The 22,880-nt window shown below is 39.0% G+C and overlaps 3 protein-coding genes across 7 annotated transcripts in view; all 3 read left to right on the top strand.

Moving 5' to 3' along the window:
* kaznb (kazrin, periplakin interacting protein b) overlaps positions 1–9,122 on the top strand; it is a 106,471-nt gene extending 97,349 nt beyond the window's left edge. The window contains exons 7-14 of one of the 5 annotated variants that reach the window (XM_039796284.1): positions 759–895; positions 1,592–1,762; positions 2,936–3,116; positions 3,287–3,420; positions 5,243–5,366; positions 8,019–8,209; positions 8,305–8,423; positions 8,852–9,122. In XM_039796284.1, coding sequence (XP_039652218.1) covers positions 759–895; positions 1,592–1,762; positions 2,936–3,116; positions 3,287–3,420; positions 5,243–5,366; positions 8,019–8,209; positions 8,305–8,423; positions 8,852–9,095 — 1,301 coding nt within the window. In that variant the 3' untranslated portion in view covers positions 9,096–9,122. Of the gene's footprint in view, positions 1–758; positions 896–1,591; positions 1,763–2,935; positions 3,117–3,286; positions 3,449–5,242; positions 7,016–8,018; positions 8,210–8,304; positions 8,424–8,851 lie in introns of those variants that run through there. The other 4 variants (XR_005638883.1, XM_039796285.1, XM_039796286.1 and 1 more) reach the window with 4 other exon arrangements.
* A 216-nt stretch (positions 9,123–9,338) lies between these two features.
* Positions 9,339–12,153, top strand: LOC120556649 (kazrin-A-like). Its single transcript, XM_039796288.1, has 4 exons — positions 9,339–9,434; positions 9,797–9,963; positions 10,178–10,274; positions 10,643–12,153. Exons 1-4 carry the CDS (start codon positions 9,405–9,407, stop codon positions 10,802–10,804), a joined length of 456 nt encoding a protein of 151 aa, XP_039652222.1. The 5' UTR covers positions 9,339–9,404; the 3' UTR covers positions 10,805–12,153.
* A 922-nt stretch (positions 12,154–13,075) lies between these two features.
* On the top strand, positions 13,076–22,018 carry tmem51b (transmembrane protein 51b). The gene is made up of 3 exons (XM_039796283.1): positions 13,076–13,382; positions 19,175–19,604; positions 20,337–22,018. The coding sequence occupies exons 2-3, from the start codon at positions 19,189–19,191 to the stop codon at positions 20,788–20,790; spliced, it is 870 nt and encodes a 289-aa protein (XP_039652217.1). The 5' UTR covers positions 13,076–13,382; positions 19,175–19,188; the 3' UTR covers positions 20,791–22,018.
* The last annotated feature ends 862 nt before the right edge of the window (positions 22,019–22,880 follow it).

Raw genomic sequence — 22,880 nt, 5'->3', positions numbered from 1 at the left:
AATTGCTTGCAACAAAAAAAGGAGGGATAACGAAAAAGGCAGTTGTGGATTTAGTTTAGTTTAACACTATTGCTTTGCATGGTTCTCTCCTTTGCTCGAGACACTATGCGGTAAACTGGAAGCTTGTAAACTGCGTTGTGTAACTGCTACAAAACAGGTTTGAATGTCGAGTTTAATAAATGAACGCTGTCATATTGGAATGCCTCTTGAAAGACACATATCATTGTCAGGTGTGCAGTTATGGAAAGGAGACGTTCCTGTCTTGCCTCTCTGTTGAGCACAACCTCTCCAGAAACCATTGCTATTATTTTTGCTTGCAAAGACCCCCATCAGTTGCATCGGCACTGTTCTCTGCAAGAGAATGAAGTTGAATCAAATCTGATCCAATTGTTCTTCTCCGGCATGAGCTAACAGAGTCTCCACATGCCAGCTGGAACCCTTAAATGTATGAATCAACAAGTGCCACTGTGCCACCTATCTTTTAGGATGGTTACATCATTTTCTCAGAAAAAAAAAAAAACCTTCATTGGCAGCCATAGAGTCTATGGTTGCAGCCCCTCATTAAATGAAGGCACATTGTCACCTAGTGCTTCCTTGCTGCAATTGCATAGCTTTGTTTCTGATTTAGAGGCAGCCAAATCTCACTGACATATATTAGTTTTCTTCAGTTTGACAGTAGAATTGGCATTTAAATTGCTCTTTGATTTACACATGTATGTGCTGCTCAGTGTGTGAAAGTGTAGTTCTGTGTTTTACAGCTATGAAAGCTGACCGTAAGCGTTTAAAAGTGGAGAAGGCAGACTTGGCGAGTCAGATGCAGCAGCTGTACACAACACTGGAGAACAGAGAAGACCAGCTGCGAGAATTCATACGCAACTACGACCAACACCGAAAGGTAACACCGGCCCAGCCGATGTATCAGTAGATATAGCCTATCGTTGTTGGTGTATGTTGGCCGATTAGATATGTCAGTGCAGAAACTCCAAAGACATGTTTGACGTAGTTTAGAAACAGTGTCTCCATTAGCAGAGTTTTGCCACTTAAAGTCCACCTTTATAAGCAGACTATAAGATCCTATACCAGCACCAATAAGTAGAGGCTGCTGTACAAACAATTAATGAATGACAAACACTGTTGTAATAATATATAATATGTCTTCATAGGAGAGGTTATAATTGTTGACAAATACTGTGCATTAATAAATACATAAAAATGTCTATGTCTGTGCACAAAAACATTAAAGTGTGTTATAAACTCTTTATTAAATGTTTATATACTGCTCATAAATGCTAAATTGGGGGACTTAGTGTATAACGTTATATTTATTCATCACAATCATAAATGTTTATTTATGTGATGTAGAAAAATGACTGCCGATATATCATTTGAAACTCTCCAACATGTTACTGCCACTACTAAAATCATTTGTCTCACAGTATCATCATGTATCTACCCTTTGAAAGAGTACAGGTTTGGAAATAGGTTATGGCACAGAATGTAGCTCACACTTGTTGACACAAATGTCGAGCTCCATTGATCGTTCATAGTGTGCTTGGCGAGGATTAACCATGTCTTTGTGTGTGTTCTTCAGGAGAGTGAGGATGCAGTGAAAGCCCTGGCTAAGGAGAAGGACATGCTTGAGAGGGAGAAATGGGACCTGAGGAGGCAGACCAAAGAAGCCACAGAACAGGCCAACATCCTGCGTTCTCAGATGGACATGAAGGAGAATAGGGTCAAAGAACTGGAGGCTGAGCTCACCATGGTGAGCCTATTGTTGTTAATGTTGAATTAATAACTCAAGCACAATTGTGTCACCTTAGCATCATTATCTGGTGTTTGTGGCATAAATGCAAACAAGGTGTGGGTTTGCGATCCCTTCCCTGTTTTCATATCAGTTCAAACACATGCATTAAGCTGCTCTGCTTTTTATCCTCATCCCTTTCCTTTCTCAAAGCATTAACTCTTTCTCCGGGCTGAGGAAAAACTTCATTCCTATATTTCTATGTCTGTGTTGGTGCCTCAGAGGTACAGTTGTCAGTCTGTGTGTCATTAATCTCTCTCCTCCCTCGGCAAGTCATAACAAGATCCTCACATCAAGCTGCATCACAGATTAGATTTGTTGGTACATCAGTGCCAGAGCTGTATCGCTGTCAAGCAACCAAACCACAAAATAGCTTTCTACCTTCTTTTTCTTCTTATCTCTCTCTCTATTTAAAACCATATTATTTCCAACTGACCTCTACCACTGAGAAATGCCTTTTCATTGCTTCCAGTAATGAAATCCTGTGGAAAACATTGAATATGTATAGTTTGGGAACCAAAATGGACAGTTTTTAATGTGCTGTATTGAAATATTGCCTGTTACCTAACTTCAAAGGGTAAAGCTGCTGTAATTCAATATTTTTGTTGTTAATGTATTACTCAATTTCTCAACACGAAATTCCCTACCCTGCTGTGGCACTAAGCCTCAAGCCAATTTGTTCCTGCTGAAGACGTAAACCTTTATATGCAGGTGAATGTATAGACAAAATAGGCTGAATAAGTTCCTAAAACAGCTGGGCATTGTAGTTTTAAGCAAACATTACTAAACCAGGAGTAGATGATGTATAGACATAGTGAGTATTTACAGCAGCAGGACGGTGAATGTGGGATTGACTCAAAATAAACTACAGTGCAACAATGGAGCTCTATAGCACAGATGAATAAGAGAAGTATCAGGCTTTTGTCTACACAGACAGGACTTACAAGGATAAACTCATTGTTGGTTTTGGTCTTGTCATGGGATTTGTTAACAATAAGCAAACATAGAATACTGCTCAATAATCCTTTAGCTATCAAGATCCCATATTTAGTTGTGTTGTATAACCAGTTATGTGTATATGTGCGTATAGGTACAAATGTTTTGCTCAGTTTCTGTTTCTTGTGTGTTTCCCAGGCGAAGCAGTCTCTGGCCACCTTGACAAAAGACGTACCGAAGCGCCACTCACTGGCCATGCCGACAGAGCCCGTAGTGAACGGCAGTCAGGAGTGGGTGATGCAGGCCGACCTGCCGCTCACTGCGGCCATCCGTCAGAGCCAACAGACCCTCTACCATGGACACACCACGGACAGACAGGGTAAGCTCTCTTATCTGCTCTGCCTCTCAGTCTCCGTGCTGCTTGGTGTTGCTTTTACAGACTAAACAAACTAACAGAGGGCTTCCTGGAGGTTTCTCATACTAAATGGGTATTTTTCAACATGTGTGAATTTATGTGTGTGTACGCATGTGTATGTGTGGCACATCTAGCTGTGGTAAGGATCAGCCCCTGCCATTCTCGCCAGCCCTCTGTCATCTCTGACGCCTCGGCAGCCGATGGAGACCGCTCGTCCACGCCCAGCGACATCAACTCACCTCGCCACCGGACGCACTCCCTCTGCAATGTAAGAGCTGAATGGCCCCCTCGACCAAGTAATCACACCTCCACACTTTTCTATAAGTACCTCCCTCCTCTTTGTCTTTTCCTGTTTGTTTCTGTCCATCTGTTCTGTCGGCCTGTTGTGTGTCAGCCTGCCTGCTTGGTGGAGGTGGTGATGTTATTTTGCATTTATGTCACTTTAAAACAGTAGTTTAACATTTTTGGAAATACGCAGATTTGTCTTATTGAAGAAGAAACTAGAGCCAGCAGCAAATTAGCTTAGCATTAAGACTGGAAACATGGGGAAACTGCTAGGGGTGGGAATCTCTTGGCATCTTTCGATTCGATTCCAATTTTGAGGCCAACGATTCGATTCTAAACCGATAATCGATGCATCTCGATGCAACAATTTTTTTATTTAAATTTCCATGCGTTACTTTTAAAAATATACATATAAATCTGAGTTTGCTACTCAGAGTTTGCTAATCGCTTCCTAGACAAAGCAGCTAGACAAAGCTTAGATTTTGACATATACAGTATTTGTCACACACAAGTTTTAATGAAATGTTTTGTCTACTGAGGGTTTTTTTTTATTTTGTAGTCATTCCATGCTTAAGCCTTAAACATGATTGTGAAAGTCCCCTTCTCTCCCAGTAATCTTCCATGTCAGATGCTCAGTCATGTTTAAAGGTGGATAATTGGCTTCTTAGAACATGAAACATGAGGTGGTCAGATGTAATATGATAAAGTAGATGAACAGCCTATATGTGTTTTGCCTAATTATTTTATGTATGTCTTATTAGATCATGTGTATATATATGATTTTTTTTTTTGCCTTTTGGCCATTTTTGTGTTTTTTTTTTTCTGCACTTGTTGTTGTCCATTATCCCATCCTCTTTCAGTCACTCTGTTTTCTGATTTGTACTTTTCTGGAGACAGTAACTTTTAAATAAAACTCAACACATTAAAAAAAAAAAAAAAGATCAGAATCGAGCATCGAATCGTTCTAGAGAGAATCGCAATGCATCAAAGAATCGATTATTTTTCCTACCCCTGGAAACTGCTAGCCTGGCTTTGTCAAAAGGTAACAAAACCTCTGATAAAGCTAATTAAGACAGACAGACAGACAGACAGACATTTTGGCTTGTGACCCCTTAAAACGAAGCAACTTTTTCTTTTGACCCATCGTCACCAACTCCATATGTCTGTGATTTATGAGTAGGTCAACAAAAGAGTGAACACAAGAGTTGCAGTTTATTGTGATTAAGTAGAACATCTTCCAATCATCAGTTACCACATTACCAAGTTTTGGAAAGTGATCTGAAAATGTAGCGATTAATAGCCTAATCAAATCAAGTCACCAGGTTATAAGTTGGCTCACTAGGCCTATTAGCCTACTTAAAAACTCTTACTACAAGAAAGATCCAAAAACATGACCTCCTGGGCCGAGGTAATAAAGTACAGTTTATTATTGCCAAGAAGCCATGCTTTTGATTTGAGTCACACATTTTTACTTATTTTACAAATGTGTCCCCCTTTTTTAAAACTGTGGCCCAGTCTGGCTAACTCATTCAAAACTTGCTAAACCTACCCCTGCTTTGGAGGTGGTGATAGGAAGATTTAGTCACATTTGGACGTGACATGTTTCCAGTCTTTATGCTACGCTAAGCCAACCTGCTGCTCACAGTAGCTTCATATTTACTCTACTGACATGATAGTATCAATCTCCTCATCTTACTCGGAGTAAGAAAGTGAATAAGCATATTTCCCAAAATGTTACACTATTGCTTTAACTCAGCTGTATGATAGGACAAACCCAAGCTTCCTGTCTCCTCTGCTCCATTCAGTCCATGGAGGACCTGGAGGACCAGAAGCGTAAGAAGAAGAAGGAGAAGATGACTCTGGGATCCCTGTCGCGGGTGTTCGCTCGAGGCAAGCAGCGCAAGTCACTGGACCCCGGCCTGTTTGATGGTACAGCCACCCCTGATTATTACATAGAGGAGGATGCAGACTGGTGATGCTGTGTGTGTGTGTGTGTGTGTGTGTGTGTGTGTGTGTGTGTGTGTGTGTGTGTGTGTGTGTGTGTGTGTGTGTGTGTGTGTGTGTGTGTGTGTGTGTGTGTGTGTGTGTTTGTTAAATTTGTGTGGGTATCCACCTGGCTTTAACTGTGTGTAAAGAGTGTTTTGTGTGTGGGTTTGTCTGGAGGGGGGAGGGGAGTACATTTTAAAAGAAAAGCCTAAAAGAGACTGCTATTCCCATAAATGTACAGTATATTACCCTTAAATTGTTTGTTTGTAAATTAGATATATATTTATAGATGTACATGTATGCATATGTATATATGTTTACATGCATATAAATATATACATGGGGTTATTATTATGTGTAGAAATGTTTATGCTGTATTATCTTCCAAATGTCTTAATGTTTTATGTTTTTTTATAACTGGAGACTTGAAGGACTGTTGTTCATATGTAAATAGGAGTTATTGTGAAACTAGTGTTTTTACTGTAAATGTCATCTGGCTTTTGTTACTTTAGAGTTGCTTTTATCATGCTTTGCAACATTGATTTCTAAGTTTCTTCTTATTCCCAATCTTACTTGGCCCATTTCTTATTACGAAGGAGATATAATAAGATTGGCTTAAAATTGGCTTAAAAAGAAATTGATCTCTTGGAGTTTAATTTGACAAATGCTGTTGTTTCAAATTGCTTGTTGGAATCAAAAATAGTACTTTGTTTGAGCGGTATTGCTGGAACAGGATTGCAATCATGTTCACTTTACAAATGCTGGCTCACATTATTTAAACATATCACTGCGTGGGCAGCAGGAAGTTTTTTCATAAAAGGTTCCTCATCCGTTTTATGCTAAACATCATATTATCAGTTACTCTAAATAATGTCTGGGCTAATAAAGGTTTTAGAGTCAATCTTATTTAAAAGAGTCTTATTTGCACAGACCTGAACACACAAACAAAAGATTAACAGTGATGCATATTCAGGCACACCTCTCATCTTCTGTGGAAACCGTGTGTGCCAAAGTGCTAAACACTCATCTTTAGAAAACCTGCGTATCACTCTGTCACTGTCAGCACTAGCCTCGTGAAATTGTTTATGTCTGACTCATTTCTTACTGAGAGCTATCTAACGTGCCAATATGAGACGAAGGAATGTGCATTAAACACCTGCATGATCCCTCTGTGTTGCTTTGATTAAATGTCCATTCATTGCCAATCAAATTAATAGTTTCCACAATCCTGTGTTGCTTCTGTGTTACCTTTTCCTTTTACCAAGTTATCTTTCCTTGCATTATGAATGCACGGTCCCTTTTTCTTTTCTTTTCTAGTTTTTGTTTTGCTTTGTGTAAAATCCCTCCTCATTTCTTGCAAATGTGGCTCTAACAATTCTATGTTAAATGCTTTGTAATTTAGGAGACATTGAAAAGATTAAATCTATTGAAGTATTTTATTTAAAAAGAAAAAAGACAAAGAAGAGGTAACTTCAAATATGTATCTGCTGCAGCTGTTGCAGCCAGATGTTGAGGAGGTTTTAGCATTTTCAAAAATGAATTATAATTGAAATGAAATCTTATTTTAAAAATAAAACCAGTAACTGAATACATCCTATGTGGCAGTTTTCTGTTCCATGAGTAATCTTGTTCTTGTGTCCCAGTCTAACGTGTCTCTCCCTCGCCTCTGCCATTTCTAATGGCAACTCTCTCCTGCCAGTGAGTAACTCCTCATCTGTGATTACCAGCTGTCTGTTTCTGAACTCTGGGGATTATTCATATCACTCAGTTTGTGTCATTTTTTTGGTGGAAACTCTTTTGAAAAAGAGATGGTGGACTTTGCATGCAACATTTTTGTCAGCATGTGGAGACGAATCAGGTAAACACACAGTTCATCCTGGATTCGTTGATTCAGTATGAATCAGTGTTTTCCTGTTGTTGAGATGGGCGCTTAATGGGCAGGAGCATGATGTTTTATGAATAATCCCTGTGTCTGTAATACATTATCCTAATGGTCTTAAATACCCTCATAATCATCAGATAGTTATTGAAGTCTTTCAACAACTTTACTAAACATAATACTGTAGTTTTAGAACTCACTCTCATAAAAGAAGTAAGTGGATTGTATTTCTGCTGTAGATGGACTCAACCATGACATTTTGTTTACTTTTTTCTTTAATAAACCTGGTAAGCTTTTTCCTTATGCAGTACAGTTAAATCAACGACACAGGAAGAGTAGCTCCAGTAAATTATTCTGGCTCCATCTAGTGGCCAAAAGGGGCAATTAAAAGAAAAGCCAAAATTGGACAAAAAGGCTTGAAACTACTTTTCATTCAGCTGACCGATAACTTTGATTGATATAAATAAACATAAGAAAAAGCCAGAAAGACTCTCTTCTGTTTTTGATAAACAAAAACAATTCTGATATTTTAGTGTAGCATCAAATGTGTTGCACTGTATCATTACAAACTGATGTGAAGGTGTATTTTTTTATGGAAACACCCTCTAATTTTGATGTTAACCTTTCTCCAGATGAGTCACTTTTTTGATTTTCATATCCCTCTCACCCTGAACCCCTCCTGTATGCCACACCATAACTTCTCCTGACCAATCCAGACTCTGACAGCCTCACACAGCAGAGCCTGTCTGATGGAGAGGAGCAGCTGGACCGCCTCCAGCAGGCGGAGCTCACTCGAAACACATGCATGTCGCTGTGGAGGGCAGGTGCAGTCCTGGCCTGGCTGGAGGTTGTGATGGGAATGCCCATGTACATCCGAGCCTGCTCTGAAAACGTCAAAAGTGGCAAGGTACACCTTTGGTACACAAGTGGCTGTTTGTTTGCTTTGTGCTTGAGAGTGGGGTATGATGCTATTCTTGTTTAAACTGTATTTCTGTTCTTCAGGTGCTGCTAGGCCTCACAGATGAGGATTTGGAGCTGGGTCTGGGTATTAGTAACCCCATTCATCGCAGGAAACTGAGACTGGCCATTGAGGATTACAGGAGAGCTGAAGGAGACCAAGGGTGAGTAGCAGCTAACAAAACTGTTAGTTGTTTGATTAAAAGTTTAATATTTCTTATCAGCTGTTGGATTAAACCATCCAACAGTATATACAATAGTTAAAATAATCTCCACCGGGACCAGTTGCAACAGTAAAATGCTACCTGCACCAGTATTAATAATCCAACAATATAATATATAATGGTATAACACTCATAGGGGACATTTTTATGCAATTTGAGCACTTTGACACTAAGTACATTTTGCTTATAATACTAGTAATATTTTTAATACAGGACTTTAAATTGTAAAGGGGTATTTTCACAGTGTGGTATTGCTACTTTTACTTAAAGTGCTCATATTGTGCTTTTTGGCTAATAATATGAGCTCTTTAAGTAAAGGATCTGAAAACCTCTAACTCCGCTGATCGTGATGTTTAATCATCTTCTAGACTATCAAAAGCGTCTGAGATGGACCATCACTGGGTTGCAACATCGTGGCTGAGTGACGTGGGGTTGCCTCAATATTCGCAGACCTTCCAGACTCATCTAGTGGACGGCCGAGTGCTGAACTCTCTGAGCCGCAGAGACCTGGAGAGATTCCTCAACATCGGCGACCAGTTCCACCAGACCAGTCTGCTCCTGGCAATCCAGCTGTTGCAGATACTCAATTTTGATAAAGAGGTCAGATTATAGATCGATATTTTACATGCGAGTAGATGAAAGATACTAAAATAGTTGTTCCTCAATCACTGCATTAGGTTTTACTTGACTACTGTCACAAAACAGCATGTCATTCCCAATATTATCCACCATAGCTTGGTGGTGCATTATTGCAGCAGGCCCTTGTCCTTCCCTGATCTCTCTCTGTATGTTCATCGGCCCCCGCCACATAAGTGCTTGCACAGTTATCTGTGTGTTGTGTTTTCGCAGGCCTTGCAGGCACAGCAGGCAAAATGTGAGCACCAAGACCGGGACCCCATTGTTTGGACATGTCACAGAGTAATGAAGTGGATCAGAGACATAGACCTCAAGGTGGGTGGGAGGTCAGTGACGGTGTTACTTCGCTCGGGAGATTTGAAGGACACATTGCAACCAGATACCACATACTAGTTTCTAGGACTCGGAATAATGATAGCTTTTTTGTGGTGGTGCCTCGCCACTTCTTAAAGAATACAGAAGAAAAGCACTTAAGAAGATACAATACAAGTGTTTTTCTGGATCCACAATGAGTCTCTTATTGTTACTTGCTTAGTTTTGGCCAACATGTAACTTTAAAAACTAAAACACTTTGAGGTTTCACCATGACTGTGGTTTTCCCTGTACAAAAGTACAATGTGACTTTTGGCAGGACTGTAGATAAAGTCTGAAGTCTGCCTCTGTGTCGTGCTCTTCAGGAGTTTGCAGACAATCTTCAGGGTAAAGGGATTCATGGAGCTCTGATGGCTCTGGACCCGTCCTTTGACACAGACACCATGGCCAAAGCCCTGGGGATCCCCAGCAACAAACACATGCTGCATCGGCACCTGTACGAAGAGATGAAATCACTCGCCATCCCACACAGGTGGGTTAAAAACCCTTTAACTCTTGGTGCATACTTTCCCTAAAGTGATTTGTTCTATGATATTAAAAATATATCCTTAGGTTAGGTTATTATTTGTCTTTACTATATGACCATGTTCTTGTGAATCTTGTGAAAATAAATGTGATTATCTAAGGATTAAACTTCAACATCATGCACATGAATGAATATATCTTGCAATGTCGTGTATTCACAGCAGTTCAGAGCAGGGCAGTGAGGTTGTCGGTTCCTCTTCGCCTGTGGCTGTTAACCGCTTTGCTGAGGAGAGGGTGTCGATGAGAAGATCGGGAAAGGTATCATTTCATTTACCCTCAATTCATATTACAAAACTATCTGAAGCCCTAATACAATTACACTTTTTCTCATTTTTGTGATGTATTTCTTTGTGTAAAGAACTGTTGAGGTGGCACATGATGACAAAGAGCGATCATTCAAAATTGTCAAATAGTGAGAGAAAGTTTAATTGGTCGAAGGTTTAGAAAGGTGGCATTGTTCAGAAGCTGTATTTGTTCAACTACAGTGGTGAGTAGTCCTGCAATTTGTTTCACTTCAATATCAGCTGATATTTGACCGAAGTAGTCATTTAAAAAAAGTGTCAATGTCTTATTTTTAAAAAGAAACTGCACATAATTTTTTTAATGCCTTTTTTTTATTTTTCCAGAGTCCGCTGAGGTTACGTGCAAACAGCCATTCTGTAGAGCGAGGTCTAGGCTTCCACGGCACCTGCGGCTCTCCGCCCAGAGAGGCCCGAGTTCATGCCGTGCCCCGGGCCAAAGGCAGCCCAATGCATACCTACAAGAGTGTTGAAATCACCAATGTCTGAAACAGCCTCAGCCATCCAGATCACACTGTTGTTTCTATTGTTTACATTGTTATTGTATAGTTGTTTACTACTGAGAGTGACCTGCACTCAGCATCGCTGGACTTTTAAGTGGAAGTCCTAAAGGGGTGTACCACTTGATTTAATAATTCAAATATATCATTATTTTGCCCAATATAAGAATAACACATACTCTGAACAGAAACAAAGATCATTTTTTAACCTGATGGAGCTGTTGTAAATATATTGAAGAGGGAGATTGTTTTGTTTTGTCTTACCAACTAAATGTCCAAATGAGTTTTATATTATGAGTTTATTGAAGGCTTAAGAATAACCTACAAAAATAACTGAACACAGTGTTGTTCTCTTTTGATGCCTTAAACAAAATAGGTCTCACAGCACTGATGTTTACTGCTCTTTCAACTATTGCTCACATGTCAGTAAATGAATAATTGTGCTTAAGATGTAAGGGGGAAAAAAGTAATTATAATAATTATAATTTGCTTTCACTATAGTGATACATATCTGCTGTTAATCTTCTGAGGAGACCTGAACTGTGTCAGGTCAACAGCTCTACATATTTGAGTGTGATGTTGTTTGTTATCACAGTTTTTAATCATTACTGTAATAGATAGTAAACCTTAGTTTAAAACATTAAAATATATTACATTTGGAGGAGCTAAAATTGGCAAAAAATGCAACTTTTATGACAATCTTTAACATGAATTATATCTTTTGAAAACTGGTATTAAAGAAAATCCATCTTCTCATTAGTGAAAGAACTGAAGTTGTTTTTCCTTTTGAATGTGAAGGTTGATGAATTTAGTTTTAACAAAGCTCTTCCCATTTACAATATGTAGATTAAACATAGAGTTTAATGTTCAGTTTTGAAAGTGATGTGTACAAAAATGCAAACAAATGATCTCCACATGTTTATACTGTACTGTATAAGCACTGAAGAAAAGGCAATGCTGTTAATTATATTATGCACTTAATTGAGAGAATGTAATGGTATATTTTGTACAGTTTAATCATGTTTTATCTGACAAAGTTGTATAAAGTTTGTTCCTGAGCATGAAAAAACACGTATGAAATATCACAGGGACACACTGTGTGCAACCGAATGCCTGAGGTCAATCCAAATAGTAGAAAACAGGTTTGTCTCCCTGTCACTTTCTGGGCGTCTCCTTCAGTCACCAAAAGCGGGAAGATTAGACCAGTTCAAACCTGTATAACCTGTATGGAAACAGAAGGGGAGGACTCAAATGGGGTTCACTTTTTAATATGACTTCACACAGCTGTCAGAGCTTTTCATGTACATCAACAATAAAGGTGAAATTATTGTCAACTCATATACATCATAGGCCTGTTATTTATTTAAGGATTAAATCTTTGTTAAAACAAACAAGGATGTTGTTATCCTGTGAAGACTTTGGAAGATAGACTATGTATTTTTAGTGCAGAGTGGTGTGCAGATTTATGATATTTCAAAAAATATGATCAGAATTTGACCAAGTGTCACATTAGCTTGTTGATTAGTATGTTATAGTAAGTTTCTGAATTGAATAATGCATCAACATGCATTTTGTCCCCCTATGATTGTTCAACCTTTAGATGAGTGATGACACACATTGACACCTTAGAGCTACCCACTACAACTTTGTTGATAACTTTAAACAAGTAAAGTCAAAACAAAATACAAATAAACTATTGTTATATTGTATTACTCATGATAAACAGACCATAATTAAATGTTGAACAACCACAGTCTCATCTTCTGGCCTCTGAGCAGAGTAGGTGGGGGTGAAAGGGCCTCAGAGGGGAGAGCGTTGCTCTATCAGGGTTAGGTTTATTAACTAGGCCTATAGCCTAAAGGAAGTGTGTGAGTGTGTGTGTGTGTGTGCCTGTCAGTCGGCTGTCAGTCAAGTGAAGAGTGAAAGAGGCATTAGCACAATGTACTTAAATGTCTGCAGTGTTACCAGATTTCTTTGTCAATGTATTAGTAAAATGTATTTTCCTCTGAAGTACAGGTACACAGTAATTAAGTCAGTAGTATCAGTTGGGTTGCATATCAAGTGCTTTGGGATCTTCTGTAAGTTATTTGGGGGTCTGTGGTTCTGTAGAAAGCTGCAAGCAGCAATACCAGAGGCCAAGCAATCGGTCCGTTCCAAACAGGCACGTTTCAAACGGGCAATGACTATTATTATTCAAGTTTAATCAATGTATTGTATCTGTTTCCGGGTGTGTCCTTGTCCCACTTTGTGCCCAGAGGAAGTTTACGGGAGCGGCGCTAGGACCAAGCGGAAAACAGGTCACAGACACATTTGACATGGGAAGAGGTTTCACTTCGGCCTGAATTTGATCAAAGTTCCTCTTAAAATCATTGTTACCTGTAGCGGTAAACTTTGTATTAAAAAAAGAAACGCTTTGTGATCTAAAACACAAATCTCAGTTGACCGGGGCTTCAGTTGCGTCTATGTCTTCTTCCGTTTTTTCACCTGTGATCTTCCTGAAAACACCTGCGTGATTCAGGTAACTCACCGGTGAAGAGGGAAGTTCTTGGGCACTGAGCGGCGAAAAGGTAAGGCCTCTTTCAGATCACCTTCACCACGTTAGACCATAACCAAGACCACTATCACATTAACCAGAGCTTGTAGATGGGCTGTGAGTTTGTCTCTATGAGGTGTTGATTCAGAGCTGTGTCCGGATAAGTTGAGTTTTTAGCGTGGCTCCTGTGATGGGGCGGTTCCTCCCTCTGAGGTCCGTTCCTACAAACAATAAAGGCGCTGGCTGAAGGACAGACACACTCCAGTAGGCTAATATTTCACTGGATGTTACCCACGTTACCCATGGCCTGTGGTTATAAGAGGAAAGACTGTATTTTTTTATTTTTTTGTAATGCTCGAAATGTCCTAATGTTGAACAGGACACACCCATGCGCACTGTGCAGCCTGTAACATGCAGAACAGCTCGAGGTTTGTGTGTTATTGCAAAGAAGAAAGGAAGCCATTAGAGAGGACAGAGAGAGAGAAGGTCAGCATGCAAACTGACAGAATCCCAGACCACGGCGCAGTGATACCATACTGTCACCATATGTTGGCCTTGATAATGACGAGGGTTATACCCAGTGCATGTGGTTCTACATGTATGTGTACATGTGTGTGTTGATGCCGCTGAGGAGGAAAACAGGCCACTAAATGGCAGTCATTTGCAATACAAAGAAATCATAAATATGATCTTTTGTTCAGTGGCATGTGCACCAAATCAACTACATCTACTGGGAATCAACAGGTACAGACTACTGATCCGATAGCAGTGCTCTCCTTTTCCACACATTTAAAATCTGTATCATTGGAATCATTTTAATATGACTGAAATCAACATTCAAACAATATTTCTAATAATGACGCGCATGTGAAATAATCTATAAAATCAATTTCAATTTGATGTTCAATGCAATGAACTGTATTACTGTTACACACTATGTATCCTTATTTATTTTTTTTGATTGGGCAGCATTCTCCAGTCACTCTTTGCTGGTCATAATTGGGCTTTTTCTTTCTTGGAGAAAAAAAAATAAAAAAAACTTCAACACCAACACAGCAAAACTTCACTTTCTAAAAGGGTTCACTTCAGACTTTACCGTCCCACTCAACACTATCCCCCTTAAAACAACGGAAGGAAGGAACTCAAATTACTCTTGAGGCAGATTGTTATATTTAAAAATAATTTTGTTAAACAATACTATATGATAGATCATCAATCAAATATAATCAAATTATCGCCTATAGTATCATCCTTTTTAACACAGATGCAGTGTGTGGGCCATCAGTTTAATGTCAATGGACCTTTTTCACAGCAGACATTTTGACTTGTCATAGTAGGAAAAGCACAGCTGAAATTGATAACCTTAACGATGGCTCAATTCCATAAAGTGTCCCAGTGAGCTGTTTCAGTGAGTAAATACCAGGGCCTCTCCTAAGTGGAATGCAGCCATCAGTAATGGTTTTGAATACACCTGTGCTTTTCCTACTATGACATGTCAACATGTCTGCCGTGAAAAAGGTCTATAAGCCATTAAATAGCCAAAAGCTGAACTGGCAGGAAGAAGAAAAGTGAAATGTCTGCATGGTAACAAAGGAAACCCCTGCTTCAGTATCACAAGGAAATGTGCTGTGATACTGGTGCCAGTTTACCAATAACCTATTCCACAGACTACATCATGATTAACAGGAGAATCGATTCTTTGATTGTCCTCTACTAGTCATCACCTCTTCCAGCCTCTTTGAATCATTCAGGACCCCTAGCCCGCCCATCCCATAATTTCTTTGGCATAACAAGAGGACAGAAGCTTAATTGCAGGGTGTGCTTTGTACAAAGGGTTGGCCTAATTCATTTACATCCAAACACAATGATGACATGTTTTGAATACTTGTCCCTTAAATAATAAATGACGTCAGTTCATGTGTCATCTGTGTGTCAATACTGTCCTGAGAATAGAGCAGCAGGTGGTGGCTCACTAATGACGGATGACAAAAGCGGTATTGTTTTTACCACACCTGCTGTCGTAAAGATCTTTTCTAGCGCGCGCCAGCTGGAAAACAGTATATCCACGTTTAAACCTTTTATACGTGAATATCGTGGATAAATACTATATCCACGAAAGATACACAAATCTACCGTTATCTAGGAATATTAACAACAATAACAAAGGCAACAATAATGTGCCCAATGCAGCAAAAAATATGTCGATGGGAGGAATGCATGTATTGCCCACTGTATTACTGAGTTAGCGTTACCAGGAGGTCATTTGTTGCGATGAATTATTTGCTCAGACAGGAAATCATTCATTTACAATAATACGCTACAGATGCATCGTTGCATTTCAAGTGTGGCATACGGTAACGTAGCCTACTTTGGATGTATTGTGAGCTAAACTGGGTATCACTGTCACTGTGTCACGAGCCAAAGCATTAGCAACAGCTTGTTATAGCAAACAACGTAATATTAATAATAATGTTAACTTTGATTTATATAACACCTTTTATGAAACCCAAGGACTAACACAAGTACAGGGGGACAAAAAAAATAGTAGGCCATCACAAACACAGACTGAAAAGAAATAAAAACTGGGCGCTAAATGGAAGGGGGACTTAATTTAATAAATTACTGATTTACAACCACGTCTTGCATTGTAAAATTATTTTATGAATGAAATAGATATATTACATACCTGAGGGCCAATTCAGGGTCTGTTTTGAATAATTTACAGTCCTGTAATTTTCTCCATCTGTTAAAGGCCCGACCAAGATTAACTCGGGTTTTAGTTGTTCTTCGTTTAATTTCCTTCTTTTCTGTGAAGGCCCTGCCCCAGTATCAGCCATAACTAAAATTAAAACACAATTAGGCCTATATAAAGAAATCTTCTGCTATCTTTTACCTGACTGGATACTCAAATACAGGCTTTTCCGGTGTTATACCAAAAGCTGTGACCCATCAGAATGTGTAACTGATGAGATTGTCTGCCTGCCATTAATCATTTTGTGACTTTGCAGGAAAAATCGGACCCGGGCAAAGGCATTATTAAAAACTATATAAAAATAGTGTTCTTTTCACTGTTAGTCTCGTTCGCTATTACATATGTCATTTATGATCATCAGATGGAAAATTAAACAGTATCAGAAAAATGTAAAAGTTGCTCGTAGCTACTTTTTAAGGTGCACACAGCAGCACCTTTAGTGCCAATGTAGCATTTTATAAACACTGCAGCACAACATTGTTGCTGACCAGGTGTTGTCCAGATGCAGTGTTTTTACGGCCACAGTCTACTGTTTTTGTTTTTAATGAATTAATTATTATTTGTTTCCGAACACTTGACCATGGCTTTAGTCATCTGTGCTGTGTTGTGTGACCACTGTTTAACACACAACTCACGTTAATAGAGGCAATCTGTAATACTTTACAGCAGTGGTGGTTCCTAATGTGATGGGTCAAGACCCTCCAAAATCTTATTTCAGCTACACAAAAAATACTAGCTAGTTTACTCTTTAGCCCTCTAAAAAGTATTCTCAAATTAAACAATTTGAGAAAGGAAAAATAACTCTGGTTGAAGTAATGCAGCGTGTAGACAACCTGTATCAAGGGGTTCCAAGTAGATAATGCTGTTTTAAAGGGTGACAAGGAGAATTCTTTTTAAAGTTAACTGTTTTATTCCAAGAATGTCTGAAAAAAAAAAAAAAAGAGTCTCGCCCTAGTTGGATGTACACTTTAAAATGCGTGTATACAGGACATTTTCAGCATAATTGCCCCATGCGCCTGATGCCCCTCACCTTCCGCCCTCTGTGTGTTGCCGTTCTCAAACTCTGCTTCTGGGAAGCCACAACAAACTTCCAGCTAGCAAGCCACACTCTGAAAATGGGACATTTTGAAGAAAATGTGGATCGTGCAATAAGGCAGCTCTGCTTGGTTCTTTCGGGGAATAATTGTAAAGATTTACAAGAAATATGTTTACGCCATTTACTATCTAACTGGGATGTTTTGGGACCGATTGGTAGTGATTGCTGTAAACAAAGTACCCACGGCAATACACTGGTAAGAGCATATTACGTTTAACTGTGTATCCAGCTAATTCAAATAGCTCACGTTACTGGATTGTGTGAATAGTTAACTTCATTTAATATTGTATGTGGTGTTTTCTTTTGTGGAGTGCAAATGTTTAACCCAAAACAAGTCTGCCCAAGACCATTTTGCAGAGCAACCGTCCCTTCATCCGGAGTGTATTTTCGGCCCAAGGCGATTGTGATTGGTTTAAAGAAATCCAAACAACCCAGAGCGTTTTTCTCTCCTGTCCAAGAACGTATTTGTGTTGAGGAGCCAGACCTTACTCCACAGCACTGTGGAGATGGGAATCGCAATGCAAGACTACACGCAGAGAGACACGATAACCTGAACAAAGTACGGTTTAAATACACCACCTCTCTGACACAGTCTCAACCAAAAAACAACAAAGAATGTACAAGCTTCAAAAAGTAGCCGTTTTGCAGGCTTGTTATATTGAATTGCATGAAATTGTACAAGCGTTCATGCTATTTTGGCCACGTTCTAAACTGTTCCATTGCATTTTTTTAATGAATGTTGAGTATCATATTATGATTATACCATCATCATTACCATGGCCATTTCTTTTGTCACTACATTCTTTGAGTGTGAGTCATTCCCCTCAATGAAACTCGCTCTGCTGTCATGTTAAGACATGTGTGGAGCTACCACTGCACATGTTGTTTAATTATAACCTGTTTTCTTGTTAACCTGCCCTCTCATTCTGTTGCTCAAAAATGTAGCAGGCTTAGCGCATTTATGCAAACCATGAATTAAGTAATTTATGAACAGTTGCAGCCAGATTTATTACAGCGACAATCAAAAGCATAATGCAGAAATTCAGTCAGGACAGGTTTTAATTGTTAATTAAATTGAAACACTTTTTAGTTTGACGACGAGGCTCTGCTGATGTGACGCCTAGAGTCCCAGAGATGACAAACTCCCCCAACAGAGCCTGAGATGTAAAACATTGGAACGTGAACACCCATTGAAAAACACATTCAAAATTCACATGCTGCAAACTAAATGCTGTGATACAGAAGAAGGCTGGGGAGGTGGCGGTGAGGTTAAATTGCTAAACCATGCAGTGGTGTGGCAGGAAGGGTGTCACATGTGCAGATTGAAAAATAAATGAAAATGAAATAAAAATGATTATCAAATGTGTATATGGACCACCTAGTGTTAAAGATGGGTCTTAGTGGTAAAATGGGATTGATGGTGTATGCACCATGTCACTAAAGCTGAAGCAGTTGTTGATTTATCGATAAGTCAAATGCCAGAGAATTAATCAGCAACTATTGATAATTAAGTTTGAGTTTAGTCATATTTCAAGCAAAGACAGCAAACATTTGCTTGTTTCTCATGTGAGCATTTTTTGCTTCTCTTTGTTATATATCATTGCAATTTGGGTTTTGGACTGTTAAATTGGACAAAACAAGACATTTGAAGATGTTACCTTGGGTTCTGGGAAATGGTAATTGGCATTTTTTTGCAAACTTTGCAATTTATAGACAAAAACAACTAATTGATTAAATAAGAAATTAGTCTGCAGATTAATTGATAATGACAATGTGACTGTAAATCTACAAAGTGTAAAAAAAAACCTTGAGTTTGCATAATAAGCAGTAAAGTTAGGCGGGTGAACAGCATGTCTACATCATTGCCCAAACACATTACTTTAATCATTTTACATTATTACAGTATGACTTCTTTTTACGGTTTATATCTCCTTATGCCGAGTCTCTTCTCACTGTACTGGTGGTCCTCTTGTTGCAGTTTGTCCTGCAGGGATGTGTTCCAGTCGGGGTATATGCGGCGACAACAATCGTCCTAACAGATCCTCTGGCTCGGAAGGCTCCGGTTCAGGCGCTCACTATGCTCTTTGCGCCCTGGGAGTAGGACTCATCGCCCTGGGTATCGTCATGATTGTGTGGACTGTTATACCGATGAATGTAGAGGCCTCAACCCGGTCCCCCACCCCGTCAGGCAACTCCACCACAGGGCCTGCCGGCGAAGATCATGGGGAGGGCAAAGACACCAAGTCTTCAACAGTGGCTATGGTGCTGGTTGGAGTTGGGGCAGCCATGCTGTTTTTATCTATTTTCCTTGGTGTGAGGGGCAAGAGGAGACGACGCAATGCAAGTAGCACGCCAGCGGCAACAGGAGTCCCCCTTGTGACCCCTGTGGAACGGCAGCAGGAGTTAGCGTAAGTATACTCAGATTTTTCTTAGATGATGAAAATATTTGGAAACATATGGCGAACAAAGTTATTGCTTTACAGGTCTTGAAATATTTCAACCTAGAATATTTAAAGCCACTTTGTTTTAGGATTTAAAGGCCCTTACTTGGGCATTTCCCCCAAAACCGACCCAGGAACAAATGAATGTGCTAAAAGCAACATCTAGATTGCACCAAATTGTCATTGGGATTATTTCATGTTTGTAGAAAGAAAAACTTCTGCCATCAGAATCATTTGAAAGATGCTATTCAGCTTGGCTCTATGGAGCTTTTTAGCATCTTTCGGTTTCACATGACACATGTTTTGGTTCAGTCTCACAGCTCTCATGGCCTTGTTTTTGCCACAGCAGGTAGCTGTACACCAACTGCTCAGCACCAGACAACAGGCAGACAGTTAGCTACTATCTAGTAAACCTAGTGGAGCATTTAGCAGTAAAGAGCCATATAAATGAGTTGCCTCAGGAGTTGGTGGAGACAAAAACCAGAGTAAAAGAGAGTGAATATTGGACTTACATTTGACAGGTGGACCCAAACCTGTCTCCAAAAGAATGATAATGTTGTTCTGTATCTGCTGGATGAAAAAAATGTATTACTGTTTGGCAAAAAAAAAAAAAAGCTATTGCAAGTTGAAGTTTTTTTTTTCTCATGTGTTTTATACTGCACTTTCTCACTGAGGCTCACCTCTTGCATTCTTTTGCAGAGCTGCAGCACGAATGGCACACAACGTGCCGAGCTACGAGGAGGTCGTTGGCAGTAACAACTACCCCGTCCGTCAGAGCAACCTTCGCCATAGCACCTCCCAGCTGCCGTCCTACGAGGACATCATAGCTGCTGTGGAAAACGAGGGAACAGAGCCCAATGACAACCCCACCGAGGACACACCTCTTAATGATGCCACACCAGCTCCAGCTGAACCTGCCGCTGAGCACCAGGCTAACCCTCCTGGCCTTACATCGAACAACAGCCTGCCCACTCGCAGCAGCAGCCGGGCCAGCCGTTTACTACGGCCCCTCCGGGTGAAGAGGATCAAGTCAGACAAACTGCACCTGAAGGACTTCCGCATCCAAATCCGCAGCCCCACAAACAATCCAGTGACCATTGAACCCATCACTCCACCACCGCAGTACGACAATAAGATGCCTGAATTAGGGTAGTGTCTTTCACTAATTGCCTGCTCCCAATGAATAAAAATATCTCTGTGTTAAATGGACTAATGATAACATTTCTGAGAACCCATTTTCAAGGTTGGTATTTAGTAGGTTAAATGTGGCTGCGAGCAGCGTGATGGAAGCCTGAAATGAGAACATTGTTTTTATCACAGTAGCTTGTGATCGGCTTATTTATTCTTTTATTAAGCGTAACTAAGTCTGTGTGAAAGGATCGGATGTCAAAGTTGAGATTTTGTTTTAGACGTGCCATGACTTATGTCAAACATGGGACAGCCTTTCAGTTTTAAAGTGTGTAGCAAAGTTTGTGTTGAACTAGACAAAACCCTAAACTCTTATACATGTTTTTCACCTTACCAGGAATTAATGTTACTGTATGTTGATTCTAATTATTTGTGGAAAAATGTAAACCAGATTGTTGTGATTCAAAAGGGAAACTAATTACCTGAGAGATTTTAAAGTGGTATTAAGTATCATAAGCATTAGATGTGCAATCTTTGTGATTTGTAACTAAAGGAAATACACAAAGGTCAAGAATGTATGTGTTTTGTAAGTTGTTTTTAAATCTAGTGTCTTAAACTGTTTTTTGAAAATGAAAATGCCATCTGTATGACGTCCAGTGTGAACTGCAAAATACTGGAAACACTGGAAACGGTTATTATAAAAACCGGAGGAAAACTATTGAATATTCTGGTATGGGATGTTAACAATTAAACATGCATTGCTTCATAGGACTTTTATAAGTATTTAGATGTGTAAATGTTGGGTTACATTTTACTTTAACTTTTCTACATAAGACTGACATGACACTGTCATGAACGTGTCATAAATCATTATAAACAAGTCATAAACGTTTTTGACAACTCTTTTTTTAGTAAGTGTCATTCGGTTTTGTCATGACACGTTAGGGTTAGGTTTAGGGTCAGGGTTCATGTGTCATGACTGTGTCATGTGAGTGTCATGTATTCATGACAGTGTCATGTCACTCTTATGTAGGAAACTTAAAGTGTTACCCATGTTGTATGTAGTGGTGAATCATTTTTTTTTTTTATTTCATTTAGGATCGTGTCAAGATTTTATATTTTTGTTGCAAAATGTCACTGTAAATGAGTTGTGTTATGTATGTTAAAATTCCTTAAACATGTACCACTTAGATGCCCAAACAGTTTAAGTACGTCTACTCAAACACACAAATAAAAGTTATTGTTCCTTTTTTTCTGATGATCTTTCTTGCTGTAAGTTTTAAAGATGTATTTATTTTGAAAGAGAGAACTCTTATCCTACTACTTTAAGTTAATAAAATCTAACTATAGATGTATGTTTTCTTCTTTTCTATATTGTGACTACTTGACAGACTCCCTATTTTACTTTCTGCTTTTGCATTAATTTCCATGTGTCTTAATGTTCATTGGTTAATTGTTAGCGCCCTCCCGTGGTTTGAAAAGGGCACACAAGAATAATTGCATATGTATGAGTGTGGGGAAATGTTATCAATGTCAAGTAAATTGGTGGGTATTTTTGATGAATTTCGATAACATCTCACTATCAGTTATATAGGATTTATGATGGTGTAATTGGTATGTAATTTATATTTGAGTTTTTGAGAGTGATATTTTATCCTTAGTTGCATTGAAATCTACACTCATAACCCTAACCCATAAGTAGGTCAAAAATGGTTCACATCAAAATCAAGTTTTGTTAATTAAATGCTATCTCCATAATGTTTCCCAAAGTTATATTATAATTACAATAATGCTTATTTATGAGACAGAATGAGACAATTATGAACAACAAGATAACATTTGTGAGCATTTTTTCTTTACTGCCATTTCTATTCTCAATCGTAAAAAAAATTATTCAATACAGAAAACATCCCCTATGTGTGATATTCTATTACACAATATATCATCAGATTAATGGTTATGCATTCATGTGTAAGAAGCATTTTAAGTTGCAGTTGGTCAAGGTGGAGATAATTGTAATTGATTTATATTTAACTATTCATAGTTTAATCTATAGCATTGCATCATATTTCATGAACTGATCATTTGTTTTGTATTTTAAGTCTTAATCTGTAA

Source organism: Perca fluviatilis, chromosome 4 (assembly GCF_010015445.1).
Source record: "Perca fluviatilis chromosome 4, GENO_Pfluv_1.0, whole genome shotgun sequence".
NCBI classification, from domain to species: Eukaryota; Metazoa; Chordata; class Actinopteri; order Perciformes; family Percidae; genus Perca; species Perca fluviatilis.
Note: the sequence above shows the minus strand (reverse complement) of the source record. Positions and strands in the feature narration are given on the sequence as shown.

Coding starts and splice junctions, on each gene's coding strand:
- LOC120556649 (XM_039796288.1), top strand. CDS start 9,405: ATGAAGTGGATCAGAGACATAGACCTCAAG. Junction 9,435..9,796: donor TCAGAGACATAGACCTCAAG/GTGGGTGGGAGG, acceptor CGTGCTCTTCAG/GAGTTTGCAGACAATCTTCA. Junction 10,275..10,642: donor CGATGAGAAGATCGGGAAAG/GTATCATTTCAT, acceptor TTATTTTTCCAG/AGTCCGCTGAGGTTACGTGC.
- tmem51b (XM_039796283.1), top strand. CDS start 19,189: ATGTGTTCCAGTCGGGGTATATGCGGCGACAACAATCGTCCTAACAGA. Junction 19,605..20,336: donor GAACGGCAGCAGGAGTTAGC/GTAAGTATACTC, acceptor ATTCTTTTGCAG/AGCTGCAGCACGAATGGCAC.